Consider the following 12,690-nt stretch of genomic DNA (forward strand, 5'->3'; position numbering starts at 1 on the left):
AATTGTGAATCAGTCTGGCAGATACAGAATTACAAATTCAAATGAATTCAAGCAACTAAATGCCGTCCTTAGTAATTTCCTTAGTGCTGCTGGTTTTTCGCACGTAAAAATAAATTTATTGATACAAGCTTTGATTAATATTTTACTTCTACCTAACAATTAGTACGCTAAGAGAATCTGCACCTAGACCGTTGAGCATAATGGCTTGGAATGCCAATGGTATTAAAGATAAAATTCCAGAACTTAAAGAGGAATTATTCACTAATCAAATAGATATTTTACTTTTATCTGAAACATTCCTCTTACCAAGCCAAAGTATCAAATTAAATGGTTTTAAAATAATAAGAAATGATCGAATTCATAACAGAGGAGGAGGTACTGCTATTGCGATTAGAAATAGCATACCCTTCCAAGAAATAAATCTCCCGTTGTCTTCTCAAATGGAAGCAACAGCGGTTACAATTCATGTCAATGGTATTAATATGATATTTTGTGCTATGTATAAACCTCCCAGGAACTCTGTTGATACTGTTTTACTTGATTTTTTGTTTGATACAAATATGCCTATTATGATTGCTGGTGACTGGAACTGTAAGAACAGTCTGTTTCATAGTCGTGGTAGCAATAGATGTGGTAGAATATTACGCCTTTACTGTCTGAGAAAATTTTTGTGTATTCACTCCCCCAAGGTGCCAACCCATATTCCGCCCCAAAATAGATATAGGCCTGATATTATAAATTTTGGCCTGTCAAAAAACATCCTCTACGAGGTGGAAACACATACCAAAGTTACCTTAAATTCTCCACATAACCCTGTATTTTTTCGGATCAATTTCTTGTGTCCACGTAATAAACGTATCTTTAAACAAATTAACTGGACAGGATACATGGATATGCTTGAAAGTGAATCACCCATCACCTTGGTAGATCCAGGTGCTAGGGAATTAGATGATGCAGTAATTCAATTAACTCATACAATAAAAAACGCACTACATGAAAATACAACAGAAATAACTCAATCAGATAACCAATATGGTCTTCCAAGGGACATATTACAAAAAATCAGACACAAAAATAGAGTTCGTGGTCTGTGGCAAAAATATAGAAGATGATCAGACAAAATAACACTTAATAGACTCGCAAGAGAAATAAAAACGGAAGTCACTCATTTTATTAACAATAGATTTACTGATTTTATTGAAAACGCAAGCGCAGAAAATAATAACATTTGGCGTGCTTGGAAATTATGTAAAAAAAAAGGCATTTCCAATGTAAACAAAATTCAAGGGGAAAACGGAATTGTTTTCTCTGAGGAGCAAATTGCAGAGACTTTTGCATCGGCATTTGAGAGACAATTCTCCCCTAATCACGTGCAGGACATCGAAACACAAGTTCAATTGCGGCATAGAATAGCGGAGTATATTCAACATCATAGACTCTACAGTTCCCAACACTTTGAACCAACTGACATCATTGAGGTATCAGACATTTTATCGAAGCTGAACGTCAAAAAAGCTTCAGGTGTTGATCATGTCTCCAACGCTACACTAAAGAATCTTCCCACAACAGTTATTGTTTCACTCACTAATATTTTCAATGCACTACTTTTTGCTAATTATTTTCCAACTTCTTGGAAGCACTCGGTTGTAAAAACCATTCACAAAACAGGCACTGACCCATTGATGCCAAATTCTTACAGACCAATCAGCCTCTTGTCAAACATCAGCAAGGTATTTGAGCGAATTGTTCTTACACGCTTCGATAAAATTAGCACCGAGCTCAATCTGGTAAGACCCGAACAACACGGATTCAGAAAAAATCACTCTTGCGTTACTCAGCTAGTGAGAGTAACTGAATATATAACGAGTCATTTTAACAACAGAGACTACGTTGCAGCAGTCTTTCTAGACATTTGCAAAGCATTTGACAAGTGCGATCACCCAACGCTACTTGTCAAACGTATCGACTGCAACTTACCACCTTATATAATAATTTTTTTCTATAACTATCTTGTTGGGAGAACATTTGAGGTCAGAATTGGAGAGAAAAATTCGTCAAAAAAAATAGTACGTGCATCGGTTCCACAAGGAAGTGTGTTGGGCCCACAGCTCTTTTCAATTTACATAAATGATATCCCGGCACCTTCCAATGGAATAATAGCCCTATTTGCTGATGATGCTGTGGTATTGTGTGGTAATAGAAGTGCAACACAAGCGGTCAACAACTTGCAAGAAACAATCGATGACATCACGGACTGGTGCATCGACTCAGACATAGTTTTAAATCAAGAAAAATGTAAGTTTGCTTGGTTCACACACTGCCGAAACACTCCCCAGAATAGAAGAATTCACATTAATAACACAACACTCTGTCCAGTCTCGAAAGTTAAATATCTCGGCTGCATTTTAGACAGAACTTTGGCATTCACACATCAAATCAGAAACGCGCGCAACAAGACTAACAATATCATGGGAGCACTCAATAAAATTATTTTCCCACAAGCAAAGCTAACCATGAAAAATAAAATTTTACTCTTCAAGTCTATTCTTCGGCCAACGCTAACTTACGCCTCACCAGCATGGGCACATGCCAACTAAAGTAATATAAAAATCCTTCAACGTGGACAAAATAGAATCTTCAGAAGATTTGTAAGAGCTCCATGGTTCGTTAAAAACGAAAATATACAAAAAGACCTTGGTATTCCTCATATTTTTTCATATATCAAAGAACTCAATAAAACACAATTTGACAACATGGCTGATTCAGAATACCAGCATATACGTGACATTGTTGACTACCATCGTGCCCCAACTCCACGTATCTCGGCAAGGAGGGAGGCCTATCGTAGGCCCCAACAAATCTTTCATCTCCAATGGGAGAATGAGAGATAACAAAAATACTATGTACATAATACTGACAAATTGGCACCTATTTATCTTTTCATATTTATCTTTCTCTTTTGTGTTTTTGTATATCACCCTTTGATATTTGCATATGATTGTGGCACCTATTTAACCTGTACTTGGCACCTATTTAACCATATTTAACCGCATTTAAATCAAAAAAAAAAAATCCATTCTGGCGAACTGAGCTGGTTTGAGGTGTATTTGTGTGACCTGCTTTCTCTCTGTGAATTAGTTTTTTGAAGGTTCTTTATGAAAATTATTTGTACAATACCGATGGACTGCATGAATGTAGAATGTTGATAAATGGAGCTTGTCATATAAAATTGCATTCGCATGTACTTGACCACTGTTCAATAACCATGTATGCTAAATTTCTTTCTCCTTAGATGGAAGAGTTGTGACGGCATTTTGCACGACCAAATCCCTGGGCTTAATTTCTGTTTTAGCAGCGACCGACCAAGACCATTCCTCCCAATCTTTGTCATGCTTGTTTTTTCTTCTTTCTTCCACTTTACATACACATACACAACTACACTACAAATTCTTTCATTCTTCATAGGCCCTTCACGGCCCGTTTGTAATCCCACAATCAGCACATACGGAGCTGGGAATGGAGGAAAAACTTTAATTCTGGTCTGGTCACTAAATTCATTTATTCTTTTGGACGCCTGTAGTGAATCGCCTGGAATAACGGAATCGCTTCGTTTTATCAAAAAAATAATTTCATTCAATAACTTCACGTTAGAGCAGGGCATCAAACTTTTTCCACCTGAGGCGCCCTTTTACCCTTTTTAATGCTTATTCACGAGCTCCCCCGGCTTTCCAGAACTGTTTAACCATGAATATTTTCGAAAACCTCACACTTTGACAAAGGTTGGAGGTGCACAGTTTGAGAACCCGTGCGTTATAGGAATAATCTTTGATGTTCTAACATTTTAAACGTTTGAAGTTAAACATTTGGATAGAAATTTTGTTTTGTGTAAAACACGTTTCAAACTGGTTCGTCATATAGAGACTACGGTAGTTTCATTTGGTGTAGTATGATTATACTTGCTTGGTGAACAACGAAACTATAGAGATGTGGTGGATATCTTATCTGAGAGAAACGAAGGACAAATTTGATACTGTGCATATATATCTATATATATAATTGATTTTCTGTCTGTGTGTTCTCTATACAAATCCACAACTTTAGATCGATCGTCGCCAAAGTTTGGATATATACCAATCAGGGACCAGATTGAACGATAGGCTACTTTAAAAGTTTGTCAGAGAAGGGCAAATGCCTGTAATGGACAAAAACCGTCGGGCAACAATGGTTTCTGCTCCCCAACAATCACTTTTAGAATGTTTACTTTGGTTGCCGTGGTCCCCTAGTAATGCGTTTTACACGTGCGTATGCCTTTACACAATGGTTTGTCACTTCTTTAATCCTGCCAGTATTATATACTTATTTCTATGTAATGGTTTGTCACTTTTCCAATCCTCCCAATAAATGAAGGAAATATGGGCAGCGCCGGGTATTATAGCTAGTATTATGCATGATAAAACTGCAGTGAAATCTCGATATAACGATATTTTGCGGACGAAGAAAAATACCATAATAGAGGTATTATCGTTAATCGAGAGACTTTGACATTGAACACTAGCCATCAGGGCCGCAACTAAATTCTTCATCAGCTGAGGTGATCACATTTTGACATTCCTCTCTCCCCCCCCCCCTGTAATTTTGAAGAAGAGGTTATAAAAGGTGAATTTTGCTCACCCTTCTGGTCCTGGGCAAGATACCTGCTTGCCCCCCCCCCCCCCAGTTGCGGCCCTGCCGACCATCGATCACGATCACCATTGCCATATGCAAAGGGGGTTTAGGGTTCTTACCCCCAGAGCCGAGATTATAGGGTTATATTGCAGGAAAAAAGAACGTAACCCCCCCCCCCACACCCTCGTGAAAATGGCAATATGCATATGGCAATCACAAGTTTCTATGGGAAAACCATATCGCCTAACCAATTTGTTCTCTTAACTGTCCTATAGGGGAGCTCTATTGTATTGCATAAAATTATGTACAAATCACATAATCATATCTCGAAATGTGATATTTCACACACACGCACAATTATATTTTATTATTTAGTTTAAATATACAGTGAAACCTCGATATAACAATATGCTACGGACCAAAAAAAAAATATTGTGGTAGAGGGATTAAAGAGGTAACATTATCACGTGTGATCAAATTTATGCTATTGTCATTTTTTCTATATCGGCATTGTTAATATTATCGGAAAATATGCTTTTATGTATTTATTCGTTACAAAAAATTATAATTGATTAGTTTATTTATAAAATTCACTTAGATGTGTATTGTCCCTGTACAGAAGCTTACCGCATAGTGCTTTTGTGTGTCGTACACATAGTGCAGCAATAAAAATAACGTAAGCTTTCGGTGATCATTTAGTGCAAAATATTGATGTCATCAGAAGTCTTCAAAAGAACGAGAACAAGTGGCGAAGTTAAAATGAAATTCAAAACGATTTTGAACAAAATATAAAAAATATTGTTGTAGGGATTTCAAAAATCTAAATATATCGTGTTATAGAGGCGTTTATCATAGTAGATGATGTCATTGTACTGAGAGTTTAACATTAAGCCAGGCAATTCCAAACAAGATTTGAAAAAAATATCATTGTAGATGTATTGATTATCGTTGTAGCACGTGATGTTTTGCTGCATATACAAATGCTGTATCGTATGCAGGATTTTCTCATGGGGGGGGGGGCATTCAACATTTTTTTTCTTCCCGAAAGGAGTTTCTTTTTTTTTTTTACTGAAAAAATACACCATAATCTTTTCTCGAGGGACGTGCACAAAATTTTTCGGGGGGGGGGGGGTAGGGGCCCCGTGAAAAATCCTGGCCTGGGGGCCCGGCACTAGCATGTGGGGGCCATGGGGTTTTTTTGTAGTTACACTCTGAGCTCCCATAAGTTTTCACAGCCATGTACTGGAAGGATAAGGTGCGGTGCTGTGACCTATTGGAAACCAGCAATGAGTCAGTTAGCTTATGTATGGGTCAGTTGGGGGGGGGGAACTCTGTGCTCTTGTGATAAGTAATAAATCTATAATTTTACCATTTAGATTCCAAAGTTACTGTATCAAGGCCATGTCAGTCTCGCCTCTAGTCATCTTAATATCTAGTATGGCAGAAGCAGAGCAACTATGATGGAGATTTAATTGAACAGCTTTGATTTTATGATCCATAAAAGATTAGATGATAGTAATAAAACTATGAAAGCAAATATTGCCCCCACACATATCAACAGAAGAGGGTAGGCAAGGGACACCCTCTTCACTCAAGTCCTGCCAATCCTTATTAATCTCACCTTCAGAAATAGATGAGTCAGGCTGCACTGTACTTTCCTAGCCAGGTGTAATCATGAATTTAAAGTAATTAATTTACTTTCGGAGTAGTAGAATTAATTGCTTTAGAGGAGGTTGCAGATTGCTCTGGTGTTCCCTCCTTTGCTTTAGCTTCCTCATTGGAAGTGCTTAAATTATTTGTTTGTGAAGAGATCACAGATGCACTTTGTGAACCCTCCTTCACTTTGAGATCATTGAGAATTTTAATGATTCCCCCGATCTATACCAGTATATACACCAAAGTTGGCCCGTTTGATTGCTTCTTCAGCCTCCTATCCAACCTCAAAAATCCATATTATGAAGTGTGGCTCCACAGATTTCTGTAGCACTCTCCACTCTTCAACTCCGGGCTCAGCAAAGTCACAGGCTCTGTGGTGTAAGCATCCTTTGTTTTGAATGCGAACTTGATAGGCTTCTGCAACTCAAAAGCCTGAGGCCACTCAAAACTGCCTATTACTGTGGTAGGTGGTTTTCACTCATTCCACTGTTTCAGCATCATCGTAGGTCATCAGTGCTCCACCAGTTAAGGTTGAACCCTGAATCTTAGGTAGATGACCTCCTGTAGGGATCAGATCAATCTTCCTAAGGATCTCTTGCTGAATGAGATCTACATTCTCCTTATTTAGTTTTTGGAGCTAAATAAGATTGTCCCTCACAACTGTGTTTTTGGTGCTTTGGACCGCTTGAGCTAATGTCCTAGGATGAGACTCCGCCTTGGCGGGTTGATTATGTCTGTTTTGGTAAGGACAACCTGCATCCTAACCATTGATTTAGCATGCTGGCTTGTGCCTGCAACTCCATTTCTGACAACAGTAGGGTTGCTGATGCCCTCCTTTTTGTGACCCAAATGAACTAATTAGGTTTTGTCGAAAAATGTATCCAATCATTATCATTTTTTTGGTTTATTTTCATTAATTTCCATACAGAAAACCGGAGAACTAGGAGGAATTTCTTAGTCCACACCTGCATAACCTCCCTCTGCAGGTGCAAGGCTCAGTTACAACGAGGTTTTGCCTGGTTCCTCAATGGGACCATTTGCGAAACCATCTTCTCCAGGTGCCATTCATCCATCAGCATGGTTCCTCACACCTTGGATTGGGTTTTTGGTGTTGCATTTAAGTGTTTCACACTACTGACCTGTCTGACCCTACCAGTAGTAAATATGACAGCCAGCATAGCTCAGTAGATCATTGATACACGCTAGCCTGCTCACAGCAACAAGGTGGACATCGTTGTTATGAAGAGAAGTCTGAGAGCCATGGGACAACTAATGAAGACTCAACGGAAGGATAGAGGATCGATATGGCTGTTACTGAACAATATATATAGGGTGACGGAATCTGAGTCAACAGTGAAAGGTCATCTGTACACCGCAACACAGAATCACTGGTAATTGTTGCATTTTGAATAAATGCATATTGTATTTGAAACCCGTCCAGGACTTTCCAATTTTGTTTTCAAGTTATGTAGGAACTTCCAGGACTTTCCTTCTTGCAAAGGTCCAGGACCAAGTTGAAAAAATCAAGTCAGCTCCCAGTATAGGTGTTAACACATCAGCGATGTAAAATTGCTAAGAAAAATTTTGTCTGAAGCCGAAATCCACGGAAAGAACATGTTGGCCGTACATGTCAATTTACGATCAAATTGTGGCTGAAAACACTTGTTGTTTGCACTGAGAAATGCTAGCAGGGGAAATCAAAAAATCACTGCTTCTATAAACTAGGAAGGATTCTGTTTGTTCTCGTATCCTTCACTAACAGGCATTCTGACGTAGGTGGCAAAGAACAAGTCACCTCTATTTTTTGCTAAGCTTGTTTCCCAGAAATTTGTAGGAAGTGACGCATTTCTTGGTTATTGGTGCCAAATTGTCTGATACTTCTTGTGGTTACTTGATTTGCTATGCTGTCACAGGTATTGATTTTGGTATGGCCTCGGCCCGTGGGAAATTTCGCAGATTCTCAGATGTCGATTTTCAATTTCCGACAACAAACATTCCTTGCTGGAACTTGTGGAAGAGGTAAAACAGAAAACAGGCTTACTGCTGATAGTGTTATTGTAAAGTATTAATTTAGCCTTTACATCCCGGATTTTCCTTTTATTTTTCCCAATGTAAAGCCAGCATTTGCAAATGACAAAAATGAAAAAACACAAATCAAATTTCTTTTCACTAATAAATTTTATTACAATATTAATTTTTTTACATAATTTTTAGAACTTTTAACCTTTTAAAAAGAGAAAACATAAATATAACAATTTTTTAGAATTCTTTAGTAAATATTGCACGTTAATTGATAAGATCACCGATCTGTCAGTCTGTTTAGACAAAGTTCATCATATCTATGTGTCAGCATTTCCTTTTTTCAGCTGTATGGGAATCACCGGCTTGTAGAAAGTTATTCATTTCATTTAACATGAAGGGACAGACTTTATTTACATAACAGGACAAGAAATGAACCGAGTGCTAATGATCACTTTATGGCGCTTTAAATGCATGCAATATCAATTACCGCTCTGGATGCGTGGCTTCCTTGTTACCACACATTTTCGCGGCAATGCCACAAAGTTAATTTGGGCTCAAAGATCTTTCATGTTACATAAGCACAGAATTTTCGTCTTCATGTTTTTTGCTTGTAGTTTATTTATTATTCGTTTGTAGTTTATTCATTAATGCTGAAAAAAATTTGAGAAATCAGGTGAAAAAACAGGTAGGTGATATAGAAATACATGTTCTTAATGATAAACAAAATTTGTTTTATTTAATGAGGAATATATATATCAGTTGAATTCAATCAAAAAAATCAGTTTAAAATATTAAAAAAAAATTAAATTTTCAACTTATTTTTCCATACCCTGGCCTACTGAGCAACTGAGAGTGATAAGATTTTGTAACTAACGATATTGGGATTCCCATTCAGCAATGTAGTAGTTTTATTTATCCTCTGAAGGCAGTGTCTACGGATAGTGTGTCAAAAGCTTAAAATGAGTTAGGAATTTGTGGCCTTTTTCCTTGCTATACTATTATTGTTGGTTTCTTCTGTGATTATATCAGGCAACAATTATTACTCCATTGCTGGATATTGCATTGCTGAATGTTCTACAATGAAGAAAAATATGATTTGAAATAAAAACATTATAAATAGAATCCACTGTAATAATAATCCACAAAAATTCTTGTCAGACAAAAACAGGTGGCCGATATAGAAATATGCCAATTGGCAACTATGCATGTGAGTTATAATTACAGCACACAAAAAATCATTGAGGAACAAAATAAATTCAATTATCTCAAACTGGAAGGAACCAAAAAAATTAACGGAAATACACACTGCTCATGAAAAATACAGTAATCTTCAGTTAATATATGACTTCTTGATTGCTCCCAACATAAATATAGTAATGTTTATTGTTAATTTTTTTGTCTACATATAATTTCTTATTGTTTGTTTCAGGATCAAGTTGTTAAATTTACAAATTACTTTTTGAGTAGAAAATTTGTTCAGACAGTCAAAGGAGCTGCTCATCTGTTGAATGTATTGAAAATTTTGACTACAAATACGGTAAGGTAAAATTCATAAATAGATCTCATATTCATGTTTAACTATTAAACCTTATTTTTCTTATTCATTTTTTATTTCTTTTTGCTTTTATTTTAGTACCACATTCCTGTGACAATAACTGTTGCCAGTGGTAGTGCAGTGTCTTTAAAAAATCCAATGATTCAAGTGAAGGTTACAGATGTTCTAGGAAAATCGTTAGGTCCTCTATCAGTTATGGTAGATTCAGCTTTAAAATATAGCAATAATGCATTAATTTTGAGCAAGAAATCTTTCCAATCCATGAAAGATGGCAGGTATACTATATATATATATATAATTTATACCCTAATATGTATTAAATGAGATTAGTTCTAAATTTTATGCAAAGTTTGTGTGGCATGTTTAACAGTTTGAACAATTGTGAATAAATTTTCTATGTAAAGTAGGCTCTTGACTATCTGGCCTTTGTATTAACCAGCCTAGTTAAAAATTCATACGTGATAATTTTCTGTTATTCCAATCTAGCATAAAAACCGGTTTTAGGGTGTGGCTAAGTGAAATTGACCATTAAAATCTCCTATGCTGTGCTAGCCACACCTAAAAACCAGTTTTTGCTCGAGTGGAGGGACATTATGTTGCAGAAGAGGGCTAAAATGTAGCAGTCACTTTTCAAAAGTCATTTCATGACTTTTTTAAAAACTATTACCTGAGTTTTCGCTCATTAATCTTAAGCCTATCTTTTGCATAAGGCCTTTGACATTTATGAAATCAATGAATAGCGAAATTAAGTTTGAACAATTATATAGTGAGAACTACGACCTATGTTTTGCGTCAATGTTTTGTTTATTCTTAGAGAGCGTGTGTATTCATACTGTGCAGTGTACTTGATTTTGTTTCCTGCAATCAAAGTAGACAATGGAATTTATCTTAAAATGTGTCCAATATTTCCATCCTTTGACCACTTTATTCTGTAATAAATTTTTAAAATGTACAGTTCAGTACATAACAAGCATGTATTAAGCGTTCACCTGCACTTAAAGGTCAGAAAATATGAATAGGAGCATTTTTTGATGGTATGGGAGGGGGGGGGGGAATAGTAAGTGATAATTTATACAAGTGTTATCCAGCTGTTATCCAGCCTACTTTTTGGCAGCATTAGGCCAAATAGTCCAGAGTCTACTGTAGGGTGGAGAATCTTAATAGTTCAAGTCTCAAAACTTTGAAGTGCCCTATAAAAATCTGATTTATTAAAATTTTTTGAAATTATTTCATAAATATCTGTTTTTCGCAAAGAATAGGTATTTTTACTTGAAAAAAAGCACAATGTATAGCGGTATAAACCTACACTACACATAACCATACATGTACCTCTTATAAATTGCTCTTAGAATGTGTTATGAATGTTGGAATGTGGGAATGGAGTGGTTATATTGCCCTAATACACTTATGTTGCTGGAGCAATGTTCTAATACTGTTGGACATCATAGCAGATACAAGGCCCCCACTTGTCCTACTTTTTAGTAGAATGTCTTTTGTGTTATTTCTAGGTTTTGTCCTACTTTTCCTATTAAATCCTATCAGCAAAATTTTTTTAATTGATTTTTATTGAGGAGGAAATCAATATATTGCCAAATAATACAAATGTAGTAGATTGCAATTAAGGATTCTGCAAAGCTGAAATGGTTTTGTTTTTAGTTTAGTTGGGAGTGGGTTGTAATTGGATTATTTGGTTTAATTTTTCTTTCTCTGTGAGGGTTCAACAAGTAAAGAAGCAATCATTAAAAACTACATTATTTACTACTTCATGGTCATGGACAGTAACCAACATTCAAAAATATGGTGCACATTTTGTGTATAGCTGAAACGACGGAGTTTGTGTAATAAACCAGTGGTATACATAGGCCTATTCTAGGTTCGGTGATTCTGATGTTACCCAACAGCATTCACTTGTAACTTCAGACCATGCAAAGGCTTAAACAATATTTACAATGCTCAGCAAAGAGCTAGAAATTGAGTTCTTCATTTCGATTTGTAAAAAACGATTACACTGGCATTGAACAGTAAACTGTAAACAGACCTCCTTTAAAAAAATAGGATGAACAGCGCAGTAAAACTATCTGGTTCATCTTGACTTATTTACATTGAACCTTGTTATTTACACATTTTGCACTGTGCTTTTGGAAGTGCAGACCTGCCAACTCTCAGGATTTAGGCAGGAGACTACAGATTTTTAATCCTTCCTTCTACCCTCCAGATTTGTTAAAAATTTGTCCGGATTTTGGCAGAGAAATAGATTTTACATGAGCTCTCACGTTGTCGTGATGTCAGTGACTGCCGTCATCGTTAGGGAAAACACCCATAGAGGATAGCCGTGGTCATTTCCATCGACCAGCCGTAAAAAAGTCTTGGTGACCGCATTTAAGCAACTGGCAAAAATGTGACTGTTTACTTAGCATTTATGGGCAATTATTTATTAGGAGCATAACCTTGGTTGCCTTTCCAACTGTTCTTTCTACATCTCCTTTTAATGGCAACAAAAGACCACTCAATCTGCTTCTGGAAAATCTTGCATTTCTCTCTTTCAGATGTTATCTTCCTATTTCCTAAAACATGGTCATAAAATTTCTCTAGTTCCCGAACTTCTTTTCTTGTTTCAATCCAGATGTTTTCCACTGTGCCTCTAATCGTAACACATAAGCTCACCTTACAGTTACAGGCAGCTAGATTAAGTTCACACAATGATTCGTATTCCCAAATAATATATAACATAATGGAAAAATTGCATGTTTTAATAAACTGGCACACTATTTAATTAATAAATCTATTATAAA

General features: G+C 36.4%; 1 protein-coding gene across 3 annotated transcripts in view; it reads left to right on the plus strand.

Moving 5' to 3' along the window:
- Positions 1-12,690, plus strand: part of OstDelta (oligosaccharide transferase delta subunit) — a 329,525-nt gene that overhangs the window by 138,719 nt on the left and 178,116 nt on the right. For all 3 annotated transcript variants that reach the window (XM_089236493.1, XM_089236492.1, XM_089236491.1), the window contains exons 8-9: positions 9,773-9,880; positions 9,977-10,173. In XM_089236493.1, the coding sequence (XP_089092619.1) occupies positions 9,773-9,880; positions 9,977-10,173 (305 nt within the window). The remainder of the gene's footprint in view (positions 1-9,772; positions 9,881-9,976; positions 10,174-12,690) is intronic.

This window comes from Pholcus phalangioides, unplaced genomic scaffold (assembly GCF_987345545.1).
Source record: "Pholcus phalangioides strain wild (caught in Gottingen) unplaced genomic scaffold, Ppha-v1.0 ptg000009l_1, whole genome shotgun sequence".
NCBI lineage: Eukaryota > Metazoa > Arthropoda > Arachnida > Araneae > Pholcidae > Pholcus > Pholcus phalangioides.